This window comes from Xenia sp. Carnegie-2017, unplaced genomic scaffold, assembly GCF_021976095.1.
Source record: "Xenia sp. Carnegie-2017 unplaced genomic scaffold, XeniaSp_v1 HiC_scaffold_19, whole genome shotgun sequence".
Taxonomy (NCBI): domain Eukaryota; kingdom Metazoa; phylum Cnidaria; class Anthozoa; order Malacalcyonacea; family Xeniidae; genus Xenia; species Xenia sp. Carnegie-2017.
This window is the reverse complement of record NW_025813481.1, coordinates 3,050,176-3,077,809: the sequence shown is the minus strand read 5'-3', so window position 1 is coordinate 3,077,809 and position 27,634 is coordinate 3,050,176. Positions and strand designations below refer to the sequence as shown.

At 33.8% G+C, this 27,634-nt stretch overlaps 2 protein-coding genes and 1 long non-coding RNA gene across 4 annotated transcripts; 1 reads left to right on the top strand and 2 right to left on the bottom strand.

Annotated features, from left to right (window-relative positions):
* The first annotated feature begins 2,166 nt into the window (after nucleotides 1-2,166).
* LOC124439086 lies at nucleotides 2,167-4,406 on the top strand. 2 transcript variants are annotated; one of them, XR_006946266.1, is made up of 2 exons: nucleotides 2,167-2,179; nucleotides 4,381-4,406. It is a non-coding gene; the product is annotated as an uncharacterized LOC124439086 (long non-coding RNA). The 2 variants fall into 2 exon arrangements; XR_006946267.1 differs by having other exon boundaries at nucleotides 4,367-4,406.
* Nucleotides 4,407-6,283: 1,877 nt separating this feature from the next.
* Nucleotides 6,284-8,041, bottom strand: LOC124438767 (serine/threonine-protein kinase/endoribonuclease IRE2-like). Its single transcript, XM_046988966.1, has 2 exons — nucleotides 7,385-8,041; nucleotides 6,284-7,297 (listed from the first exon to the last, which is right to left on the bottom strand). The coding sequence occupies exons 1-2, from the start codon at nucleotides 8,039-8,041 to the stop codon at nucleotides 6,668-6,670; spliced, it is 1,287 nt and encodes a 428-aa protein (XP_046844922.1). The 3' UTR covers nucleotides 6,284-6,667.
* Nucleotides 8,042-8,048: 7 nt separating this feature from the next.
* Nucleotides 8,049-27,254, bottom strand: LOC124439075 (serine/threonine-protein kinase/endoribonuclease IRE2-like). The gene is made up of 13 exons (XM_046989293.1): nucleotides 27,165-27,254; nucleotides 27,053-27,103; nucleotides 26,480-26,565; nucleotides 26,168-26,308; nucleotides 24,584-25,330; nucleotides 23,988-24,230; nucleotides 23,225-23,691; nucleotides 22,414-23,021; nucleotides 21,692-22,250; nucleotides 14,048-14,967; nucleotides 13,046-13,749; nucleotides 12,387-12,963; nucleotides 8,049-9,478 (listed from the first exon to the last, which is right to left on the bottom strand). Exons 10-13 carry the CDS (start codon nucleotides 14,874-14,876, stop codon nucleotides 9,405-9,407), a joined length of 2,184 nt encoding a protein of 727 aa, XP_046845249.1. The 5' UTR covers nucleotides 14,877-14,967; nucleotides 21,692-22,250; nucleotides 22,414-23,021; nucleotides 23,225-23,691; nucleotides 23,988-24,230; nucleotides 24,584-25,330; nucleotides 26,168-26,308; nucleotides 26,480-26,565; nucleotides 27,053-27,103; nucleotides 27,165-27,254; the 3' UTR covers nucleotides 8,049-9,404.
* Nucleotides 27,255-27,634: the final 380 nt, after the last annotated feature.

The following is a 27,634-nucleotide window of genomic DNA, read 5'->3' as shown; positions in this document are numbered from 1 at the left end:
TTAGGAACCTTGCTTCCATACTCAATTAGTTTTAAAATCATTTCTTTATGTTTTGTTGATTCATCAATGTATTTCCACTCTTTGCAACACAAGTTCATAAAATAAAAAAGAGAAATACTTCAATTGACAAATGATGAGATATCAAAGAACTAGAAGAAACTGAAATCCCCCGTTTAACATTCGGCACGCAGCCAGAGCAACGATTAGGGAAGCATATTTCTATATGCATGACATGCCGTATGAACATATGAATACTACTCCCAATTATCGTTCTGGCTAAGTGCCTGTTTCAAATGTGAATAGGAATCAGGCACATTAATTGCAAAAATTTTCTTTTCATGCATGCATGATATATAGCTTAATTCAATGTGCACAAAAGTATATGTTTGTTGCCTTATGTTGACCTCACTAAATTTAACGTTTGATAAACATAATTTCTTAATATCTACAGGTTTTTCATTCTCGAAGAAAATAGAACAGTTTTGTATAAAATCTTGACCCGAGTTTTTCTCTCAACTCTCAAATTTCATTCTGGACTCTGGTGGTTCATGACCAAATATTTTCAAAGCATAATTTTAATTTTGCGCAATAAACTGTCATAGCTACATGTGTTTCACTTTAAGAACCTTTTGGGAGCCAACCAACCACTTTTTTGCTCCCAGTCGGGGTCCAACGTTTTCATCTTCAATTTTCTTCAAGATGAAAGTTTCTTTTCTATATTGAATGGAATACTTTTTCAAGGTTCTTGAACGCTCTCGGGCTGATCAATTCCTGATGTGATTAATTAAAACATTAAGTATATTCTTTATCTCTACATGGAACAGGCGCTTTTTGCTGCCTTAACTTTCCTATACTGCGTAAGTTTGCCATGATTAATTCTGTGAACCTTTTTCATGTTGATTGAATTTCTGTTTCTTCCTTTGGCTCATCCGGTTGCTCAATGCCTTCAGTTGGATCATCTGTTTTTTGTAATCATGTCTACCATAGATTGTACGAAATTCTCAGTAGGTCATCCCCCCTGTCTTCGATCGATCATAACGAAAAAGATGAACGTTGATCGCAACTTATAGCAAATCTCTTTTTTTAAGCATGGGTCATACTTGTCCTTGCAACCTCTGTCCTTGCAATCTCTGTCAACCCATTTTTCTCTAAAGACTTTAGGAAATGTGAATTGTAACAAGACACCTTAATTTTCCGCGCAAGCCATACTAATATTCATCTCCATTGTTCTTCTTAATTAAAGTTTTGATTTAATGATCTTCTCTCCGACTTTGATTTGAGTTTTGAGAAGTCCAAATTAATATACTTCATAATCATCACGAATTTATATTATAGCTGCATAAAAAAAGAATTTTTATACACGTCATTAATATTCTTGATTTCTCACGCACTTTAAGTAGGACTGCATGAACATCTTAGGTATGAAGCATCACGTCGCTACAACTTAAATTTGGTCCTTAAAAAGTTTTAAAAAGAGTGTGACCTCCAATTGCTTATACACATACATTGTAATGACAGAATTTTATGACCAAATTTTTTTATTGAACAAAAACAAAAAAAACAATTATCTGTACGCTGTTCTACTTAGTATGTATATACCAACCTGTGCGCGGCTTTGAAGATGGTTTTACTGTGAATTCTATATATCATCAAAACAAACATTGAAAACATACATTTGAATTTTTTTTGCATATGCATCATACATAATTATTTAATTCATTTGGTTCTTACATATACTGAATATATTAGCAACCCTTTCAAACGTCAACATACAATCATTATGACAAAACCAACCTTCATTACCTGACATTAGTTCTTATGCAAAAATAGAAACAAACTAAAACATTATTCTTTTGTATTAGCAACCCCCAAAAATTGTTATTTTAATTGTGTCCTCCTTTAACTGTTCACACCAGTTGTGTGCATGTACGCTTGATATTCCATGCACTATGTAATTGTACACTTGTGAAGAAAACAAACAGGGAGCTGGTCCTCCTTGAACAATTCATGCAGCAATAATTTCTCCTGTGACTTTGAATTCTTCATTGGTCAAGGCTTGTACATTCACTACTGGAAATCCTGTTTCGTTGAACAGCTTCCTCTGTATATAGTTGAGGCATTCTGTACGAAAAAATGTTATTACAGTACTCCAATAAATTAATTTTCTATCAACGCAAGTGTTGTACCTATTTATACAATATCTTTGGACATTCAAACACTAGTATACTATTTCAAAAATGTCACTGTTATTTACTTAACATTTAGTTAATCTTACCAGTAAAAAATTCACGACTCGGGCCACCTGTATCTATGGCTGGTTCTCCTGCAAATGATACTCTCAGAATACCTTCTGACTTAAAGTCCTTCTTCAGTCAGCTTTTCCACTCAATACGTTTTCCTCCACAATCTGAATTTCACAGTCTTGGTCATCAGATTCACATTCAACAACAGTATCTATATATGTCTCAGCACAAAGATCGGCATGAAGTTCAATTTCAGTACGAGGAAAATGCATCAAACATGCTGGACACTGGTGGCAGTGACCAAGTATTTTTCAATGCTGCCTGACGTCTGTTGCAATGACAATTTAGGTAGAGATGAACATGGGATTGTTGCATGTTTTGGTGATGGTAACTCTTGAATTCCTAAGTTGCTATTATCATCATTAGAATTAAATGGAACAAACAGAAGCTCTTTGTCTGAATGATGGTCTTCTTTGTAACAGGAGCATGTTCAAAATCATCTTCCAGACATAACCAGAAGTAAATTTTACAATAGGGTTTCAGTAGGTCTCGTTTGTATTCTCCAAGGGTAAAAGGTGTGTTACTACTTGGTAAATCTTTAACAAGAGTCATATCTTGATAGAGAATACATAAGTATCATCTCTGACAAATTGTTTAAAGTGCCTTGCATGCTTCTCAATTGCCTTTTCCAGCAATATCTAGGCATTGTCGTGTTCATTAAACAATACAGGAATAGTTGTTCCTTTGATTTTTCAATCTACTATCTTCAACATTTTCTCTAATCACACCTACTTGGACTTTCATTTCTTGTGCTAACTTAGCTTTTTTATTTGCTGTTGAAATGCTCCTCTATTTTCTTTTAGAATTTGAGAATTTAGAGCATCTATCTTGTTCTTTTTGTTTTAAAAATTCATGAAAGGTCATAGGACGTAAGTCACGAGGCATACTGTCATTACAAATGACGGGCGTAGAGCCACTTGCTGGAGGGCTTTGATTGTTAGATGTGCCAGAGTTGTTATAAGACTGGATAATGTTATTACACTGCACATGGGAATCTAAAGTTATTAAAACAGTTAATTTTACATGAATTCATTTCTTATTCTTTAATCTTTTTTATAAAGTTGAAAAATTCTTTATTCCAAAGTCTATTCATTTTAATTTACAGAGACTGGGATATCAATTAATAGCTTTATAAAATAGTAGCGAGAGACTTGTCGTGCTGAAATCGGATTCGTGTAATAAAAATTAATGCCCAACATAAAGTTCTGATTAGAGCCATAGAAATAGACAAAAAAAAACCAAATTGCAAAATCAAATTTATTGTAACGTTTTGTCTTTACTCAAGACATCTTCAGACAAATAATAAATAGGATGTTAAGACAAGATATTGTATTTACAAAAAGGTGTTAAATTACTACTAAAGGAGGCGGTGTCAAATGGATATATGATAGGGAAGTTAGGAAGTAAAATAAAGAGAAATTAAAAAAGTTTAAGTGGAATGGAATTTCCTTGCACATTAAGTGAAGGCTTGTATTGATTGATCAGAAGGCGCTCATGAATGGAGAGTTCATAAGTATCGTTGGAAGAGGAGATTATTTTAAAGTCGTCTAAGTTGGGGGTGTGTCCAGTTGCGTTAATGTGAGCAAGAATGCTTGACAACGCAGGGTGGAAAACTTGGTTGCCTGTAAGGGGGGATATTCCCAAGTGCTCCGAGAATCTGGTGTGTAGATGACGCGTGGTTTGACCCACATACGAGGCGTTGCAGCTTCGACACTTGAATAAATAGACTGCACCAGATCTCAGAGGTTTTGGAATTTTGTCCTTAAAGGGGAAGAAAGAAGAGATACGTTGGGAAGGACGGAAAAAAAATTTAATAGATACATGTGGGAAGGCTGCAGCACAAAGGCTATTGATTTGTGTGCGAATTTGAAGGGAGTGTATGCCGGTGAAAGGAAGACAAAAATAGATGGGTATTTTGTGAGCAGTCAAGACAGGTAGTTTGGGGGCAAAGGTGTTGTTAAGGAAGCGACGTGTGATTTGGTCAATTATACGTGAAGGAAAACCGTTTTTAGTGAGTGACTTTCTGGTAAATTCGAGTTGTGTATGAAAATTTTCGTAAGTAGAACAAAGGTTGAAGATGCGGTGAAGTAAGCAGGAAACTAGTGAAAGTTTGTAAGTAAGTGGGATGAAGCTGTGGAAGTTGGTGAAGAGGCCGGTGAAAGTAGGTTCGCGGTAGATGGAAGTGGTGAATTTTCCATTAGTGCGAGAGATATCAATGTCAAGAAATGATAGTTTTCTGTTTTGTTTGACTTCAGCTGTGAATGTGATGTTAGGGTGTTGTCGGTTAAGATAGTCAAGAAAGAGAGGGAGTACTTATATGAAGATAAGTACTTATATGAAGATATGTAGTTATATGAAGTTATGATCTTCGCACTTTGGTGTCCACCAAAGTGCGAAGATCATATCTTCATTTAATTTCAAACACTGCACTGAATAAAACATTCTTTAATATGAAGTACATATCTTAAAATGCAAATAAGCATTAGAAATTGGTTTTGTTTTCGCTAATATCTTTTAACATTAAAAACAAGTATTGAAATTTTAGTGGGTAAATAAAACCTTAGTTTGAAAAATGTTTGGTCGTGCTCAGCACGACCTCTAGTTACGCCACTCGCCTCTGGTTGTAAGAAACAGAACGAACCCTTTTATAGTGAAAAACACCGAATTTTGCTTTGGTTAGAAATTCTTTTTTGAAGAGTTCGCTTTTGTTGAGACTAGACGACACTGTATCTACAAAACAGTGCTATGGGTATCTAATGGGTACTATGCTTTATAAACATTTTAAATACACGATAGTATTTTTCAATTTTTTATTTTTAATGGTAGATAATGTTCAACTTGGCTATAAGACACCTTCAGTGTGATTGAATACGATATTTATTTCACACAATGTGATTGTTTGAAATATATAAGATAGAAAGTGATACATTTGAGGTAATACAGGGGCTACAAGGTTGCAGAAGCAGATTGTTGTTGCCATTATAGTAAAGTTGTTTTTCAACAGTTTTATCAGTAATCATTCAATACACAAAATTTGTTTGATTTCGTGTGTTCAGACTGAGTGCCCTGGCACGGTGTTCAGGCACGAGCACCAATGTGAACACAAAATTTTGATGGTGCCTCTGTACAAATGCCCGGGCCTGGACACCACGAAAGAGGTATTATCCAAGTACAGTGCTCAGGCACGGGCACCGATGTGAACGACGACTCATGAGTAACGTGTACAGAAAGGCATACATTCAGCACATGGTTTTAAAACTTGAAAATATGAAAAACTAGTGGGTACTACGTAGTGTGAACAACCTGCAGATTTTTGCCAGAACCAGGGTATCGTACTCCTGCAATTAGTCTGTACGCGCTATAATTGATCAATCTAACGTCAACTAAAAAATGAAAGTGAAACATAAGTGAGACATGAACTATTGTTAAACATCCATACTTATCAACTGTAAGTATTTTCCTGGGGCGGTTTTTGATACTTTTACACTTTACAAAGCAAGAGATATTGAAAAAAGTAGAAGGGGGAGGGGTAGTTGCCCCCCTTCTCCGCGGCCCCTGCTGATACTCACACTCAATAGATAAAATAATTTACAAATTGTTAGTGATTAGGGACAAAATACAAGATGTGCGTAGTTAGAGAAAGGGAGAAAATTAAAATTGTGAAATACTATTAAAATGTTGTACTTGTTTGTTCAGATCTGGTTTGTGTTGACGTATGTGTAGGGTTGGTTTGAGTTTAAAAGTGAATGAAGTGTTAGCATTGTCAAGGAAGCCTGATGAAATGTATTTAGATTTGCTTTCAGATTTTGTTAATGTTTGTCAACGTGGAGTTTTTTTCGGAGGTGGTGTGTTCTTGATCCATGTTGCAAAATTTCTGGTGGTTTCATGTATGTAACAGCTGTATCATATTTCAATCTTAAATCTGCGACTAAGATGGCTGGTAGTGAAGTTGAAATATGTCTGTCATTAAAATAACAAAATTGAAAAATGTTGTCGTTTATTTAAATGTTTACAAAATATTACATAAAATGAACATCACGGTAATCAATATATGCAAATATATGAGATTAAAGAGGTTTGAGATAGAGACGAAAACCCTTGTATAAAAAATTATTAATTTAGGCAAAAACGTTTCAACTTTTTGGCTCTCCATTAAACGCAACATACAGTGGTGCTGGCGGGATCTTTTTTTTGGGGAGGAGTGTAACACCTCCAAAATGTCACATAGAAACATCAAACCTTAAAACATGCATATTGAATATTATCAAACGAAAAAAACTTTTTAGTGAAAATAACAACTAAATTGGGACATTGTATAGTGTCGCAGTGGTTATATCGTTTAACATAAAAAATTGTTGGTATGACTAAGCTGTAAAATGTTCCTGAAGATCAGCTCTTGTTTTCCAGTCAGTCGACCTTATGATTTTGTGCACCAGAAGAGGCAATTCAGGAAAACGTTGCAAGAAATAGTCTACATATTTGCCTTCCTTGACATAACACAACAGATGTGTACGAGGTTTATCGTTCCAATGCTCATTCACGTTTCTTATGAATCTTAAACACCTTGCCCATGTAGGCTCGTAAGTCAGAGTTTTCTTTTTGCCATTCTTTTTAAAGGTTTTGAAAGCTTTCAAGACTTGATCATCGATACGTGTCCTCCATTCCATGGGATCATACAATTGTGCAACAACATCTGAATTTAGAGAACTTTGACGTTGTGATTGTATCATTTCCGGTTGGTTCCCCATATCACACAACATGTTAAACTTCTCTTTATCGGATTGTAGATAAGGGTGTTTTAACGCCTCGTTGGCATTTGGTCGTAGTTTGGGTTCTTTCTGTAGCATCCATAATAGAAGATCTTCAAGTGAAGCATCCTTGATTTCCTTTAAGCCAACAGGGTTTCCATCTAGCAAGTTTTTCAGTCTATACTTTAGAGCTCCAAAAGGATGTTTCCCTTTTGTTGCAACATAATAAGCCACCATTCCTGCATTCTAAAATATATAAAAACAGAACAGTGTCATAACAAGAATTCTCAAAATTTGGAAGTAATTTGCAAATGGTTATATTTTTACACCCACCATTACATCAGACTCTGGTTTGTATCGTGCTTTATCAACTGACTCTTCATTAACAACGTACGATTCAGGAGCAATCCAATCCTGAGTTCCCTTAGTAGCATCGCTTACATGTGTCTTAAGGCCGTCTTTCAATATTCGACTAAGACCAAAGTCAGCTATCAGATATTGTCCTTGTGCATTTCGAAGAACATTCGATGGTTTTAAATCACGATGAAGAATAGGATTTGGTTCGCTATGAAGATCAGCTAATCCTTTTAGTATTTGCTTGAGAATTTTGGGAAGAGATTTTTGAAGATCCTCCAAAGTAGAAGATTTTACAAAACTCTCCAGCGATTCTTCACATAGGTCAAGTATCAAATAGACATAATCAGTTCCGGTATCTTCTTCTAAATAGTTATAATTCACAACATAACTCGACTTCTTAGCTTTGCTTTCATTCAAAATTTTCATTTCGTTCTCTGCTTCATTGGACAAGTTATCTCGACGTACTCGTTTTACTGCTTTTCCATAACCATCCTTTTTCAGTCCAAGATAAACACGGGTTTCATTATTTCCTCTGCCTATGCAAAACTCGCCCGAGAAAATTACACGTACGTCGTTCACACATTCAACCTTGATATCTGGGTCGCGTCCATACTTAATTAATTTTAAGAACATCTCTTTGTGCTTTATTGATTGATCAAAATACTTCCATTCTTTCAACTGCGATTCTAAAAATTATGTAAAAGTATTACATTTAGGGATAAGGGATGAAAATATTCAAACATGTGGAAGTGAGCTGAAAGTAATTCATTGCACACAAGATTAGAATACGTACGAATAACATAATAGTATAGGCTCAGCTTTTTGGTATATTATTCAATGCATTAAAAGGTAATGTATTTATTTTTTTCAAAAAGGCTAATCTTAATTTCGGGCAGTAAAATGTTACTCAAGAGACAGATAGGAAATTCCTTCGAAATTGATCGGATATTACTTTCATTCAATGGTATTGTCAACAATCAGTCATAATGCCAATCTCTGTGATATTATATAGTACATTGGTAAACTATTTGAGATAAAAATAAGAAGCAACTTTATTGTAAGTAAACGCAGGGATATTTGTGGTTAAAAGTCCTGTAAACCGAGGGAGATTTAGCAAAAGAGACTTTTACTAAATCTTTTCATCGTCTGAGAAACCTAAAAATTTTTTTGACGGTTCGACAGGTGTAAATGCGTTTGCATTTCTCCATCCCAAATTGGTTGAAATCTTCTTAAAGTAATCGCAGATAAACCTTCCAGGTAGAAAATGAACATTGCCTTCGTTGATTTTCTTGAACTATATATTTAACACCAGAATGTGAACTTTAGGTGAAATTTATTGCGTTTCTGTCTGCTTATATAGCAGCCAAGACATCGTCATCACTGATCGATTCAATGCTGTGATTGTCCCAGTCAAACGCTCTGTAATACCTTTATGCTCTGGAGAATAAGAGCTCGTAGGTTATTGCACAAAACCTTTGAAGCACAAAACTAAAGAAATGTCTGTACCCAATATTCACCATAAATATCATTTCTTAAAGTATTCATGTTAGATCTTCTGTTTGACTTAAAGTATCGCACACGAATTCCTTAAATTTGGTCAACTGATGCTAAAGTGTATTTGGAGATAGCAGTTAAAGTAGAATCATTCATACCAACAGTCGATAATCAAATATACAGATCTGCATCGGTCAACAGATATGGTCGCCTCGGTTTCTTTTGTTGCAACAGAAATATTTATTAACGTGTTACCGCAAATATAGGAATGGCGATATTTAGTCGTAAACGTCCCTCCTCAATATTCTTTGACGTTACTAAGCCTCGCTTTCGTCAGCAGAACATTTAATTTCTTACATCCCTGAAAGCGTGAGTTTACTTATAATACAATACCACAAAGTATCACTTGCTCAGTAAAAACTTGCTTTGCGCAAATTTCGTGATGAAAGTCCTTTTCACTTTATTTGGCTTTCGGACTTCTTTGACTGCACCATATTTCATCTCACTGAGCATATCTTCCTCTTTGATCATCTTTCACTAATTTGTTGATAAAGTAACCCGTTTGATGTCTTTTGGCTGAATTGTCAAAATTCATTATTTTCAATTGTGTATAACATAACCACGGCTAGTTTGCGAATCACATAATATTTCTTACGTATTTCTTACATAATATTTCAACATCATAAATAGTCTAAATTTGGCACATTTAGTTAGTCCAGAGGAGAAAAAAGTAAAAACTAATTATGACTAGATACTACAGGCCTCTCGAAAGCCCGATCTCACGGGAAATTTGACCCCTCCCAAAAAAATTTAGCCCCTCTTCGGAAATCCCCCCTTTTGAAAACTTTAACTTTATCACGAAAATGGTGCAATTTTTTTCCAAAACTAAAATCACAGGCTATATAAGATGTTACAAATTATGTGGATCGATACATTTAATAACAAACAAATCAGAAAAACCATCGCACTTCAGCAATGATTGTTATCATGCGTAGGCGAACATGTTAATATTCAAGCGTCGAGTAAAGAATGAGTATAACTAAAGTAATGACTCATGAAAATCATTCCACAAATTAAAAAGCATAAAGGCTTAAAAGACTCAATCACTTCTTAACACAATCTGCAAACGCACAAAAAGTAATAATTTACGTTATTTAAAGCTCGGAAATAGTTAAGTGTTTACTAAAATCAAATTTCTACGAGTTTAAAAGTTATTTTATGAAACTTTTTGCAACAATGACAGATTTTTGTGTTATCTGCATCAGTCCACACTAATGCGTTTTCGAAATTAAAAGTTATTACCGAATTAAAAGTGTGTTAAATAATTAACTGCGCATGCTTATACATAAAGCGCACAGTTTTCGTGACATCTTACGCCATTAAAGATGTCTTCCATGGCGAGTAATTCATAATTTCAGATACAAAGTTATCCCACCACGCGCTTGTTCTTCCTGGACAAACCCAAAATTTTCCTGGCCTTCTTTCATATGGCTTATTTATTCGATAGTGGTTGTGTGAACCACTGGAAAAACCAATGTTCGAAGAGTCAAAATTCTCCTTTTATAAGTTATCAATAAAAGCTAGGAAATCAAAATATTAACCTCCAAAATAGGGATTAAACAAATATACAACCTCAAAAGCACGTCACTCAGGCTCGCCAAATTTGTATTGAATTTAAAAAATGCCAGAAAAAGTATTCATTGACGTCATCGTTCCCAAAAGGCTTCGTTTTTTTGACTGTCGACATCAAAGGAAAAACGCACGCATTTTCAAATCACTCCATTTTTAAGAGCGTTTTCATTTGGCAGCGTGTCCGTTTTTGAGCGCTTCAGTGTGGACAGATGGCCAAAAAGCATCAAAAACTATGAGTTTTTAACAGAAAACGCATAAGTGAGGACAGGGTTTTACACAGCGGGGATGCGTTTGCAGAATGTGTGTATGAAATGTGTAAGTCATTCAAGTCTTTGATTTGCTTTTTACTCACACTTTATTGGACGCGTGAATATTCACATGACGTCATCACTAAAGTGCTTTAGTTATTCTGATTAGTTTGATATTATGTGACTAAATGTATAGATCTACATAACTTGTATTATGTTAGATCACCTGTGATCTTGGTTTTGAAAAAAATTGCAGCATTTTTGAAATGGATGCTAAAGTTTGTAAAGGCGGATCTCCACTAGACGGAGAAAATCGCGGCGGAAAAATTTTATGCAATGTGATTGGTAGATGGAAAATGTCGCGGCGGAAAATTATTACTTCGCATCGCTGTACGAATAGTAGAAACCATTTCCACTATTCGAGGCTCGACATTTTTTCGCTAAAGAAAGAACCAATAAAAACGTCGTTTGCTTCTGATGAATCAGCACAAAATACAACCAAGATGGCTGACTTTACGTGTGAAAATTCTACTGAGATTCAATTGGAAGTTTTTGAGTCGGAAGGAGGATTATTCCAAGGTAACGACAATTCAAGTGTAGAAAGTCAAGTTCTTCTCGATTTTGATAAAGAAATCTTCATCGAGGCTGTTAGGAAATTTCGTTGTTTGTGGGATATAAACGACCATAGTTACAAGGATAGAAATGTGAAAGTTAATGCTTGGAAACAATTGGCTGTGTTATTTCAAAAAGATATTTCAAAAAGACTACACCGAAGATATCGAAATAAATGTTTTCTGCGGAGCAATAACAAAAGTCGTAAATTCATTGCAGCCATGATGCTCAGTGCTTTCAACGTGGAGATGTGTTTTCAATTCCGTCGCGCAAAAATTCTCCATACAGCCCGCCGCGACTTTTTCCGTCTAGTGGAGATCCGCCTTAAGGGGGGGCAAATTTCCGAAGTAGGACCATATTTACTGGCAAGTATTGCCACTGTGGAGACAAATTTCTTAGGAAATACTCTTTATTCATTGCCATGTACATTCCAAATATTGGAACATTCAAAACTTTATCAACAAGATAAACACTTTTTGGAGTGTGAGGGTCATACTTTGTCTAACTGTAAAAATCCTTACAGTTAATCATAAGCTTTGCACAAACGTTAGCCGCCTGGGGGCTGGGAGAGCTGAAGCCCCAACTTTTTGCAAAAAGTATATTTAGACTGAGCTGAAGTCGTTGTTTAGAGGTATTTTTTAGACTTAGCCTCGCACTTCATAACGTTGCTTCGCCGTAACTGCAAACACTCACTGCTTTTTTATCTCCATATTAATATTAGTATATGTTAAAAATATATTTGCGTTTTAACCATTTCATACCGTCAAAGGGAATGCTGGAGATAAAATTTTTAAAATGGTTAGCTTGTTCATGACAATCTTTGATACACTGATAAACAAACATGTTGCGTCAAATCAAACGGAGAAAATTTACACTTCGACTGTATAACCGGAATAACTGACTGACTAGGTTGCATTTTTTACACTTAGAGATCTTAGAGATTGATTAGCTACATCAATGACGAAAAAGAAATATTTTAATGGTTAACTTACTAGCAAATTGTTTTTTCAGATCAGGAGTGGATTTCCCTTCGATATACCTGATGATTCTGTGCACCAGAAGTGGAAGCTCCGGAAAAACTTGCAGGAAATACTTTTTATAGTTGCCTTCACTTGGCGGCAGTTGTGGATGAGGTTCATCTTGCCAATGCTTGCGAACGTTTTGTAAAAATTTTAAGCAGCCTAACCATGTACTGTCAAAGTCATTGAAACTGTTAAAAATTCCTCCGTCGATACGGTCCATCCAATTTTCTGGATCATTTAACTGCTTATGGACATCTGAGTTGAGAGAATCACTTTTCTCTTTCTCCAGTTGATTCACCAAATCACACAACATATCAAAGTTCTCTTCAGGAGATTGCAGATATGGATGTTTTAATGCTTCTTTAGCTGATGGCCTGTCTTCGGGTTGTCGTTGTAGCATCCATGAAAGAAGATCTCTAAGTTGATCATCCTTGATTTTTTCCAAACCAACAGGGTTTCCATGTAACAAGTTTTTCAGTCTATTCTTTTCAGCTCCAAAAGCATAATCCCCTTTTGTTGCAACATAATAAGCCACCATTCCTGCATTCTAAAATCAATGAAAAGGTGAAAGTGTGAACGAAATACCAATAATTGAATTTAATTATTCAAAGTTAAATTTCTACACCTACCATCACATCAGACTCTTTTTTGTAACGTGCTTCATCAACCGACTCCTCATTTTCACGATATGATTCAGGAGCAATCCAATACTCAGTTTCTTTGTTAGTGTTGCTTTTATATGTCCTAGAGCCATCCTCCAATTTTCGGCTAATACCAAAGTCAGCTATCAGAAATTTACCTTGTGCATCTCGGAAAACATTGGAAGGCTTTAAATTCCGATGAAGAATTGGATTTGGTTCGCTATGAAGATCAGCTAATCCTTTTAAAATTTGCCTGAGAATTTTGGGAAGAGATTTTTGAAGAACGTCCTCAGTAGAAGATTTTACAAAACTCTCCAGCGATTCTTCACATAGGTCAAGGATTAAATTGAAATAATCCGTTGCAGTGTTTTCTTCTAATAAAACATTCACAACATAATTCGATTTCTTTGCGTTGATTTCCTTAAAACACTTTGCTTCATGTTTTAGTCCAATGTAGTTATCTCGTCGTATTCGTTTCACAGCTTTGCCGTAACCATCTTTTCCCAGTCCAAGATAAACACGAGTTCCATCATTTCCTTTGCCGATACAAAACTCGTCTGAGAAAATTACACGTAGATCGCTCACTTGTTCGACCTTGTCATTGCCATCGCGCCCATACTCAATAAGTCTTTGGAATAATTCTTGATGTTTTGTTGATTCACCAAGGTATTTCCATTCTTGTAACTGCAATTCTGAAAATAAAGTAAAAGTATTACATTCATAGAGAGCAAATGTGCATGAATAATCAAATATAAAAAAGTAGAACAACCGTCATAAACTACTCGTTCAAAGAATATGTTCTGGAGAGAGTGGAGGATAGAAAATAACAAAAATACGGTTAAAATAAAACTGCCTATTTCATAACAAACATTTTTGTCGCGAACTACTTTAGTGAAACTGTAAAAGAAGTAGTTTCAATAAATTTTTAATATATGTCATTTCGTAGTAAAATTTGTCTTTTAGCAAAGCTGAGCTCATCTGATTCTGTACCTTTTTTCTTCTTTTTCCTATCTAGGTCTCGTAATTTCAGTTTCATGACGTCCATTGAGGAATGACGTCCTTCCTTTCCATATATTCGTATTAAACACACCATAGCGTTCATTTGTTTTTCTATATCTTCATCTTCTGTGACAATCTCCAGATATATTTCATAAATATCTGCTGCTTCCCTATATTGCTCCAGTTTCTCAAACAATTCTGCTAATTCCCATAAAACAGCCAACATTCCACTGACAATTCCAGCTGAAGTAACAATTGACAAGTTCTTCATGTAAAGGTTGACGAAATCTTTACTAACGTTGATACCACCAACTTTTCTTGGTCGTCGCGGTCGATGATGCTGTTCATGTTGTTGCTGTTGAGATTCAATAAGAGAGAATCCTTTTCTATAATGCTCGAAAGATTTCTCATAATTTTTAAGCCACTTGTTCAATCCTCCCAACGCAATATGGCAAAGACAGACCATTTTATCTTTCTTCAGGTCGTCCACAAATCTTTCAGTGGTAGAGTCAATATTTCCCAGGCCAAGATAAACTTGACGTTGAAAAAATTCACGTTTCACGTTTGAAGAAATCTTCAAGCATTCATCAAAACATTTCAGTCCATCCTTCCATTTATCAGAGAGGACACAAGCGTTGCCAGCACCAAAATATGCCATCATTTTGACGCTATTCTTGCTTGGAGGTCTCAAACATTCTATATAGTTTTTAATTGCTGGTTCAAAATCGCCATTATTCATACAACGATTCCCTTCTTTAAAGTGCTGTCTCACTGAGCCTGACCGCCGACCAAATTTCAATGAAGAAAAGACTTTACCCATGTATTGATCAGGTTGTTATTAGTTTCATGTGAATAGATGAATTTTCTTTGTTGTGTCAGTTGTAAACGACAAATATAGTCATCCAGTATAACTAAAGACAAAACAATCAACTCATTCATCAAAAAAGCTTCATGGGCAATTTCGAGTACTTGCAAGATTCGTGAATAAATCATCCCTTCTTGCAAGATGCAATTGAAGCTCAAGAACATTCTTAACATTTTTTTACTTTCATACGTTCTTGATTTTGTTGTCATTGTGTTTTGTTGCCATCCATCTTCGATCACATAATAATTTTAATTTTATTGAAATTTCTGTTTACGTTAATTTAATATTTAAGCATATCTATGTTTCGACTCATTACAAGAAAATCAACAGTTTTACTATTCAAACACAGCCATTACTGTTGTTTTTTTTTTATATGCCGTGTTTGATTAAACGGTAAGTCTGACGACTTTTAGCTTTTAACTTTCAAACCAAAAATCTACAATACAATTAAGCCAATCGATCTCAGAAAATGAAGAGACCGTTTTAGAAATGTAGCAATTACCTGTGTATGAAATTAGACAGTAATAAGAGTGTGATCAGAAAATTCTTATTTGTAACATATGTGAAAGTTATATAAACTTATCAGCTTTATTTTCGCTTACTTTCTATTATTTATTAATACCATAAACAAAATTTATCTATGAAAGTTTTAAGCAATCATATTATAGAAACAGACAGACCTGGCCTAATACATCCTTAAGGTCGAAATATAATAGCCAGAATATATCTGTTTTAAAATATATTATTGTTACAATAATTGGCTTTTGTAGAGATGGAGACAGATAATATGCGATAACTCGAAACTGTTTAAAACGTTGGCTCCAAACTGATTAGATTTTCTGTATTCTTTTGTTTTGTGCACAGGTGTTTGAGGCCACAAAAAATACAATACGCTGCTAAGTCTTGAAAATTTAAAATCCCTACGTCGATCTTTACTTGTCGTGAGTTTATGACAGTTTGAGCAACTTTGACGTTTTTGGACCCATCACATTACAAACATTAAACTATGACAAATACCTGTTTTGAAATTCGTGGTAGATCAAGATATTTTAAAAATGTGGTAATTTCAAAACACCACAACAGGAAATCGTGATCTTTGCTGGGGGAGATAGGAGGTATTTATTAAGTAATGTGTATGAATCTAAAGAAATGTGTGTAATGGACAATTTTCGATACAGTATAAAACTCATATTTATCCACAGATGCAAAACTAGTGAATCTTTCATTCGTTGGCAACGCAAAGTTTTTTTGTGTGTGTAAGGGAGGGGGTGGACAAACGTAACCAAAACTTCCAAAATTCTCATGATTGAGTTCGAACTTCGCAGCTACTTTCGAAAGCTCTCTATCGAATGTTTGCTTTGGAATCTTTGAAAGTTAGAAATAAATTTTTTGGTAATTAAATTTACGTATTAAAGATAGAAGCGTTTGTTAATAACAAATCTAACTAATTACGAACAGATTTTTAAAATTCTTAGGTAGCTAATTCAGACGCTTGATCGGCATTGTATACTTCTGAGGCTAAAATTCTGAGTACTTATATTTCCCAGAATATTCTTTTTCATAAGAAAATTTGCTTGCGTGGGCACTTCTCGCCAAGTATACCGTATACCTGGCATACCAATGTTCTCCAATGTTCTTCATGTGAACAGCAAACTTTTCTTTATTGTACTCATTTTTATGCGCCAAACATCAAAGTTAAACTGTTCAACGATATAAGGCAAAATTATGAACTTTATTTAGTCCACTTTTTAGTTTCAAAATTACAATAGAGGAAATTCATTTATGGATGTTTAGAGCAAGCAAATGAGAGATCTGACTAACATGTATGTGTAGTGTGTGTAGGGTGTTATATACCAATAGGTTAAAGATAGTGCAATTTTGGTTAAATCAATTCTCGATAATAAATATTTTAACATTTCCCCCCCTTTTAAGTTTCGTAAGTTTCAGCAACATTGAATTTAGGAGTGATTTACACCGTATAAGTGAAAAAAGTTTCTCAAAACGCTCCATTTTTAACGCTGTTTAAAGTAGGCCAAATGCTCCTTTTTATGGAACTTGTCAGTCGCAGGAAAAGTCTGGAACGACTTTTTCTATGCGTCCTTTGCGTTTTGCAATACGTCATATTGCACACACTATACTTATGTTTTAGCCCGATGCCTGCCTGTCTTAATCAATGCCCTAAAAGCACAAGCAACGTCTTTTGCCCGTTTTTAGTCGTGCTCACTCAGGCCGGCACGACCAAATTATATTTTCCTAAAGGGTTAGAAATGATTGGAATGAGATGTAAAATTGAGCAATTGTATCCCCATGAAATGTTCATAAAATCTCCCTTGTCTAACCGAACTCCTTTGTTTGGATTGCTCATTCAGCTTTTTACAAGACTGTCCATGCCGGATTCACAAGTTAAACATTTGTCATTGATCTATGATGTAAGTGGCATTTGTAATTCCTAGGCATGCTGATGAGCCCCGACATTGGGCGAAACAGCTATTTCAAAAAAATTATTTATTTTAAATAAATTAATGATTTGATTTGATTTGATTTGATTTGGTTTGAGATGAAAAAATGATTGTGAGAATTCAGATGTGATCGACTTTAAAATTTCTAGGAGTGCATCAACCATAATGACACCACCGACTTATGTTAGCAATAATCATTTTAGTAATTCATGTTTACAATCGCAATAGCACGACTAGTTGTTTTAGTCTAGCTAAGCCACTGATGTCAATCTTTGTTTTTTTCAATAAACCATGCTAGTTCAAAAAATTCCAAATTTAGACAGCAAAATTTTCCTGTAAGTGTATAAAAACAACACACACTAAACACATTTTCAACAAACCATGCTTGTTCAAAGACTTGCCAACTTTATGAAAACAATCGAAACTTAACGACAATTTAAAAACGTCATGAAAATTTGAACGATAAATATGATTTTCAATATCGTCATTATCCGAGCAGTAGAAGAAACTTGTTTTTACTTGGATAGGAAAATGATAATTTTTGAAGAATGCAGAAGTTAGAGATAAAGATTAAATCAATTTAGCTCAAACAAAAGCTTTAAGACAGTGTAAAATCTGTTCAAAGCGGCGTTGCAATACATTTCTTTGTTATAGAAGAAAAGATAATTAATAAAAACATATATTATTCATATCGTATTCATATTGCATTCATATCCGACTACAAGAGAAGAAGTCATTTTAAAATTCTCATCATTCTTGTTTTGCTTAGCATGGTGCATTTAATGAACCAGTAACTTTTATTTCTTTCGTTTTTCAAACATTAACGTATATATGAAGTCGATCATCGATATTCTTCAATATTTGCAATAGTTGTAATTTACTTAACGTTCACAAAGACTATAGGGATATAGCTACTCTTTAAAACATAGAGTAGACTGAAACTATGTGCCCCCCTCCTAGATATAGAAAATGGAATGCAAACTTGAAGGGACTAATTTAATTCAAATGCTGGAAAATCCAGATAATGTTTGATACACAGAATAATGTTTGATATACACAAGTATTTGACATAGGACAAGACATTTCCGACATTTTCAGTTGTATGATGAACTAATCGAAGACAAGCAATCGTTTCTTGTTAAATCATTTCATGAAAATGTTCATGAATGACAATATTTAAAGTATTAATGCAAAATGGTTTATATACATATCAAAAATTAAAAAATTAATTTAGACAACACCAAGAACAGTTTTCTCAAGAATTACATTTCTCATAATACAATTTGCTTGCGTGTCCACTTCCGCAAACGTAGTTCATAAAATTGTCATGAAGAAGAGAAAGTATACACGCTAACAAAGCTAAAGCTTCGTGAAAACGTTTAACATAACACTGTCGACATTCTGTATGTATGAAAGTTTAGTTGTGATTAAAAACGCAGCAGAAAAAAAACACTCTAATGCTATAGAATTGTTTGAGTCTGTATAGTTACTGCCTACAAACTTTATGTTTTTTGCTTGATGGGTAAAAAACCTTTACTTCTAAACTAAATCGGAGTATTTGTAAAGAGAGATATAAATAAGTTACATACACAAACTTTCGGCAATGAAAATTAACGTCTGACGCAATATAATTTTCTTAACGTTGTTAATATATACACCCTAAAAGAAATCACAAACTCAAGTATTTTTAAAGAATATCAGCCTTTAATTATGTAAAGAATACAATATAACAAAGTCTGGTAAACTTACAGATAAACCACTGGTCTCCAATCACAGTCTCTAATAGATATTTCAACAAGTGTATTTCTATAACGTTTTCCGTCAAGTTAGAAACATCAATAATAATGCCTTGTTTGCAATGTCGTCATAAAAAGATTATTTTAACAATGTAGAAATTTCAAATAACAGTAGGAAGTATTAGTCCGCATTCTATGCATTAAAAAATGGCTTAGTAAACGATTTTTGTTGCCCCCACTCGTGAACCCCGCTTCTTTTCAATTTTATTGCGTGAATACTTGGCTATTAGTGGCGTAGCTAAAGGTCGTGCTGGTCGTACTCAACACGACCAAACATTTTTCTAACTAAGGTTTTCTTAATGTACAAAAATTTCAAAATTTGTTAAAATCGTAACGAATGTAAGCAAAAACAAAGTCTATTTCTATGCGTCCTTTGCATTTTGCAATACGTCATATTTCACACCACATTTATGTTTTAGCCCGATGCCTGCCTTAATAAATGCCTTAAAAGCACAAGTAACGTTTTTTGCACGTTTTTACTCGTGCTCACTCAGGCCGGCACGACCAAATTCTATATTCCTAAAGAGTTAGAAACGACTGGAATGAGATGCAAATTGAGAAATTGTATCTCCATGAAATGTTTCAAAAAGTGTCCCTTGCTAAACCGAACTCCTTTGTTTTCATGCAAAGGTGTGAAAGGCGAGTTTCTGGTGCCTGAAAACCAGATTTTTCATTCAGCTTTTTACAAGGCTGTCCATGTCGGATTCACAAGTTAAGCATTTGTCATTGATCTATGATGTAAATGGCATTTGTAATTCCTAGGCATGCTGATGTGCTCTGACATTGGGCGAAACAGCTATTTCAAAAAAGTTATTTAGTTGAAATAAATTAATGATTTGATTTGATTTGATTTGAAATGAAAAAATGATTTTGAGAATTCAGATGTTAAAATCAGAATTAAAATTTCAAGGAGTGCATCAACCATAATGACACCACCGACTTATGTTAGCAATAATCATTTTAGTAATTCATGTTTACAATCGCAATAGCACGACTAGTTGTTTTAGTCTAGCTATGCCACTGATGTCAATCTTTGTTTTTTTCAATAAACCATGCTAGTTCAAAAATTGCCAACTTTAGACAGCAAAATTTTCCTGTAAGTGTATAAAAACAACACACACTTAACAACATTTTCAACAAACCATGCTTGTTCAAAGACTTGCCAACTTTATGAAAACAATCCAAACTTAACAACAATTTAAAAACGTCATGATCATTTGAACGATAAATATGATTTTCAATATCGTCATTATCCGAGCAGTAGAAGAAACTTGTTTTTACTTGGATAGGAAAATGATAATTTTTGAAGAATGCAGATGATAGAGATAAAGATTAAATTAATTTAGCTCAAACAAAAGCTTTAAGACAGTGTAAAATCTGTTCAAAGCGGCATTGCAATACATTTCTTTGCCATAAAAGAAAAGATAATTAATAAAAACATATATTTTTCTTATCGTATTTATATTGCATTCATATCCGACTGCGAGAGAACAAGTAATTTTAAAATTCTCATCATTCTTGTTTTGCTTAGCATGGTGCATTTAATGAACCGGTAACTTTTATTTCTTTCGTTTTTCAAACATTAACGTATATATGTAGTCGATCATCGATAATCCTTAATATTTGCAATAGTTGTAATTTACTTAACGTTCACAAAGACTATAGGGATATAGCTACTCTTTAAAACATAGAGTAGACTGAAACTATGCCCTCTCCCCCCCACGAATATAGGTAATGGAATGCAAACTTGAAGGGACTAATTTAATTCAAATGCTGCAAAATCCAGATAATGTTTGATACAGAGAATAATGTTTGATATACACAAGTATCTGACATAGGAAAAGACATTTCCGACATTTTCAGTTGTACGATGAGCTAATCGAAGACAAGCAATCGTTTCTTGTTAAATCATTTCATGAAAATGTTCACGAATGACAATATTTAACGTATCAATGCAAAATGATTTATATACATATCATAAATGAAAACATTAATTTAGACAGCACCAAGAACAGTTTTCTTAAGAATTATATTTCTCATAATACAGTTAGCTGCGTGTCCACTTCCGCCAACGTAGTTCATAAAATTGTCATGAAGAAGAGAAAGTATACACACTAACAAAGCTAAAGCTTCGTGAAAACGTTAAATATAACACTGTCGAAATTTTGTATGTGTGAAAGTTTAGTTGTGATTAAAAACGCAGCAAAAAAAAAACAACACTCGAATGCTATAGAATTGTTTTAGTCCGTATAGTTACTGCCTGCAAACTTTATGTTTTTTGCGTGATGGGTAGAAAATCTTTACTTCTACACTAAATCGGAGTATTTGTAAAGAGAGTTATAAATAAGTTACATACACAAACTTTCGGCAATGAAAATTAGCGTTTGACGCATTTAATTTTCTTAACGTTGTTAATATATACACCCTAAAAGAAATCACAAACTCAAGTATTTTTAAAAAATATCAGCCTTTAATCATGTAAAGAATACAATATAACAAAGTCTGGTAAACTTACAGATAAATCACTGATCTCCGATCACAGTCTCTAATAGGTATTTCAACAAGTGTATTTTTATAACGTTTTCCCTCAGGTTAGAAACATCAATAATAACGCCTTGTTTGCAATGTCGTCATAAAAAGATTATTTTAACAATGTAGAAATTTCAAAATAACAGTAGGAGTACATTTTTTTGAAAAAAATGCTATATGTTCTCCATGGGGGGAGAATGAATAATTTGTGGATTTAAATGTCCTTCAAATGTATGAAAAATAAATAGAAAGATATTACATAGATAGTAAATTCACCATATAAAGTGAACCATTTATAAGTCTGAAATAGCTTGTTAATAAATCATTCAACTTCAATTTTCTTTCTCCTCATCGCTATTTTCAAACTGAATAAAAACTGGTTCTGGTGGTAGGACTTGAACACCATTTATCGGCACATGATGTTTCTTTCTAAAACCGCTGTCATTATGAGTCCACGATGAACTGCTCGTTTCTTTATTAAATGAACCGACGTTTTTTCTATTTTCCATACCATTCCTCTCGCGCGTCTCACCATTTCGTAAACGCTGTTTATAGAAAAAAGAAAATGTTGTATGATAGAAGACAATCTAAAGCAATGATGTGAAAGATTTTTGAAACTTATGTTAAGTAAATAGAATAGACCCATAGCAGTGCAAGGAAAAATAAATAAAACATCAAATACATTTACTTTATTTAACATATAAATACCTGTAAAGTTTCTTCATTATGCTTTTCTTGATCTGATTGGCTTCTCTCTTCAACAACAACCTCCCTGTTTTCTTAAACGTTTCTTTCAATTTTGTTTTTAAATGATTCACATTTACCACGGGAATATCCATCAATAGAGATATCTGATTGGCTCTTGCTTGGTCGTGGAGTAGTGGGCAAGAATTTGGAAAATTCACTACCACGGACAATGGACATGATTTCTGGGTCATGTGATTTCTCTTTCCACTTTTTGTCGGAAGAAATCGCTTGAAAATTTTGATTCTTAATTGGGTCTTTAAAAACAGGACACGATCTATAATCTGCTTCTGACGCATCCGAATGTGAGATTAGAGACCAGAAGTCTTCTAATAAGTCGAGGTTTTAGCATTTTTGGACGGTTTTCAACTATGTAGTTTTTACCATTAGAAAAACCATGACTTTCAGTTTCGCTAACTTTTATTTCTTCATAATTTTCATATCTAGACGGCGAATTTCTAAGGTTTATTGTCCAAGCAGATGGTAAAGGTTTTTGTCTGCGAGTAGTCGAAGATGTAAAAGATCTTTTGTAGTTCAGTCTTGGGTGATTTCTTGGCAAAGAACTCCTGTGTCTATAAAGAACAATGGAAATTTTAGAAACTTTAATTACCAAAAGAAAAGGACAACGTGTGCATTTGATGAAATAAAGCATAGTAAGCCATTCGTTGTTTAATAAATGTCAGAGTAAGATTCCATGTGCAGTTGACTTCAAGTCAGTGCCTTGTACTGCAACCAAGCAGTAAGAGTATAACTGCTCTGTTGTAGTACAACTGACCTGTAATAGTACGACTTTCCTGGATGATCAAATGTTCTCACAACAACAACAGGTTGTTGATGATGAACACTAGACACATCATCGCCATATTGACTGTAGCCAATGTTGGTATGATTTCTTAATGAATCACTGGGCATCATGTTTCTTGAAATGTTGTTATGTGACGTCATATTACGTGACGTCATTGTGGCTGCCTCCTTAGAAGAGAAGTTGACTGGCTGTAATCTCTCTGTACGTTGTGGAGCATTGGCTTTTAGCTTCACATATTCTCCATATTTATCATCAATATTGAAATTACCACTTTCCTTTTTTCTGTTTTCATGAAACTTTGAAGAAGACTTCCATTCTTCGACAACACGATCCTCATTAGCAACTCGTCCAACATTAGATACACGATTCTCGTGGGAAACAATATTCACGTCGTCCACACGACTCCATCCTTCTCCTCAAATTCAAGACGACGAAGCCTGGATTAAAACATTGAACACATTTTTCGTGAAAGAAAATCAAGCGAAGTGATAACGGTAAATAATACGACAGGTTTTTTTAAAATCAACATGTTTCAACATCTCATTTGCCATGTCGTTTTTAACATCTCATGATGCCATGTCGTTTTTATCAAATGTGCTTCATTAATAGTGCTTTTACGTAGTTACGATAACGGTGATTATAGAGTTGGTAGCAATTGCCAAACATCTAGGATGTGACCACTATTTTCATTATTTTCTACAGAATCTTAAACAAAATTGTGTTAAAAACTTACCTCTCGAAAAAATATCTTGAAATAATTCTCTCTAATAAACGACCATTAAAGTTTGAAAAACAGATAAACCAATAGCAATGGCAAGCGGAAACAGATCTTAAATTCTCCTTTTATTATTCCATGCAGTGATTCTCAAGACTCAGTTCAACAAGTAAATATTGACTTAGAAAAGATATCCTTTTTCCAGTCTTCAAAATGTGAAAGTAGCCATATTCTTTGCAATATTGTACATTCATCCATGTTCTAGAAAAGTGGATAGAAACACGAAATTTGTCGATTCGAAACGAAGCATTTTTTTATAAATTTTTAGTAAAAGTTTTCGATATTGAATTAAAGGTTTAGATTTGCAGACTCACAGATTAGACTTCGGACACCGGCAAGAAAAATGAAAAGTCATTTCATACATACGCAGTACGAAACTACGAAACTAGATTATTTACGATAATAGTTATCGTTAATAGACGATGAAATCATTGCATATTTCATTCGTTAAGGAAAAAACAACATGTACGCCGAACGGGGGAAGATTTTCACATAAAAATAAGCATTCAACAAAGTCTTGTTTAATGTTTAAAGTTTGATATACAAGTACTGACCTGTAATAGTTTCACTTTCTTAGTAGAACAAAAGTTCTCACAGTAAGAACAGTTGTTGGTTTTGAACATTAAACACATCATAACCATGTTGACCAACATAGTACACCTTCTCACTAGCGTGTTTATTGGCTGTAAACTCTTTCTTTAAGTCATGGAACATTGGTCCTTAAATTCACATATCCTCCATAATTATCATCAACGTTGCGATCATTGCTTTCCTGTTTTTTTTGTTTTCATGAAACTCTAGGTTAGACTTACATTTCACAACATGGTACTTGTTAAATACACGTCATCGGGAAAATAGAATTAGCTACGTCACCTACACGAAATGATAAAGTTAGAGCTGATAAATAATGTAAAACATTTACGTTATCAAAAGAAATATAAATTAAGTGATGGTTAAGTACTACATTTTTAAAGTAACTTTGAGCATCTTTAAGTTTCTGTTGTAGATTTTTCTATCATAATCGCAAATATCCATCAAATTTTATTTAAAGAAAACAAAGTTTCAACACCCTACATGGCCTAAAATGAAATTTTTCCACCTTTACGATTCGCAACAGGGGTTCTTTATTGAGTAAAGATTGCTGCATTGATGGAGCCAACGACAATAATAAAATCTTCTATAGTGACTGATATCTTCATTATCAGTGTCTGTCTCAATGATCATCAAAATACCTTTAATTTCACAGAATTTAACAGCGAATACATCCTACCCAAGATATTTCATAAGTCCTTGAAAATTGTCTGCAAAAGAAATTATTTCTATTTTGAAGTTCTAAAATTTACATTCAGATATGATTTGGCTAATATCACCAACATATAAAATGTACATGAATATTAAAAGCCAAACATTTTACCAAAATGTATTAATTTGTAATACATTCACTTTTGTCTAAGCTTTAAATAGGGAATAACTATAGATTCACAGTGTAAATGTCGCACAAGTCACAGCAGAATCACCCAGTACTTAATTCTTATACTCTATTCATAAGTATATGAATTGACATTTCGCAATTCCTAAAATCACTTTCGACCACTTGCGATGCACTAAACGCACAGTAAATACAAAAATCTAAAAAACTTTATATTTTATCTAAATTTTTAAATCTCATCAACACGCCATAATTTTAATTTTACTATTTTCAACTTAACTTCTTATTTAGATCTACTGGATGAAAACTGTAAGAAATCGTGGCGTTTTCATGATATTTAGAACTGGAAAAATTTTCCTGTTCTTGTGTCTAGCTGCTGTAGTAAAATGCTTTGAAGTCAAAGCAAACAGAGTCGACAAAGTTTCAAACATACAGAAAATTAAAGATGGTGCATAGTGCAATTGACATAACCAAACTGAGTATGTCGAAATTACGTAGAACATAAAGATACTGATGACAAGTGTGAACTATAATAACTAACCAAACGTGACATGAAGTGTTAAGAGTTTGAAAATATTTTCATGCTTTCATGAACATTTAAAAACTATGATAAACGTTCTACTTTGTCAATTTTGAAATGTTTGTTTTTAGTTACATCAATCCTGTATTATGACTATTGTCCAGCAAGATATGAATTGAAACAACATACCAGAAACAAGAAACAAGGTATGTTTCTCATTTCAGGGTGATAGTTCAACAAACTTGTAACGAAAATTGCAATTCACTTTTCCACCTTAATTCACAATTTCACACCCTGAGATTCATGACCAGTGTAAAATGGCCTTTCTGCCTAATTAATCACAAAAGAATATCATGCCTTTAGTAAAGTGAAGACAGTACATACATGAGCAGTGCATTCATATTCAAAAACTGACAAAAGTCTGTTTTGATCAATGACAGTTGCCCCACAAAAAAACATTGTTGCAATATCAGTTCATAATTGATAAATTTAAACACAAACCTTCATTTTCAACAACATAAACAACATATACAGTTGAAATAACGAAATCATGTTGCAATGACAGGAATGTCTTCAGGAAAACTGACCTGAAATTAGCAATTACTTGATTTAAGAAAGTAAAATGCAGTTATTGTTTGACAAATATATATTGGCACATGATACATACTTAAAACTAATCAACTATATAAATAGTCTTCAATACATCACAAGTGTATGATGTCAATCACCAACAATTTGCATATAAACCATTCACCTTTCCTTGAGCTTTAAAGATATAATCACAAACAGAGCATCCTAAAACACTTCTCCAAATTTTTTCCAGAAATATATTCCGAAATATACATGAAAAACATCATATGACATGCAGTCACCATTTTTAGTGGACAATAATGTTGCGATAAATAAATGATTGAGGAGACTGAAACTATTGCATTCAAATGACACTTGGTAACACCTTTCTCATGTCAAAACTTTTAAAATTTTGTCGCCAACACCAGCGAATATCACACAATTCTCATGATATTTTTCATTATATCTGTGCATTAATCATGTCACATAATAACTTCCTTATACCTTCCCTTTGTTCAAGCTTTCCCTCGTACAAAACCAGGAAAGGAGCCAGTCCTGGAGAGGAAATAAATATGTAAGTCATAACGTTATAACCAATACGGTAATACTTACTAACCTTGACAATTATTGTAAAATCCACAAATAACAAAACCTGTAAAAAGTTCGCAACATGAAATGATATTTCCCGTTTATTTAAATTAAAAAATGGTTATAAAACTATTTTCATTTAAGTTCATTTCGTAAATATTTATTATATTTCTACTAACAACGATGTTTCCATTTAAAAAAATTAACATTCATGTTACTAGTCCCCAGTCCACTTTAGACTCACCAACATTACCTTCTTATCTTCAGTTGATGTCAGGATTTTCTTCTCCAATTTTAATAAGATGACGCATGTCCTCCATACCGCCTGCCTTTATTTCTTTCATAAGAAGTAGGTTCGGCAAAAAGGAAGAAGCTCAAATCGAAACCACTGAAACCATATCCTTCGCCAAATTCTACGTAAACCAAAGTTATCACTCGATTCAAATAAATCTCCTTAAACGAAGAAGTTAAAATCTAAGAAATCGGTCAGGAAATCAT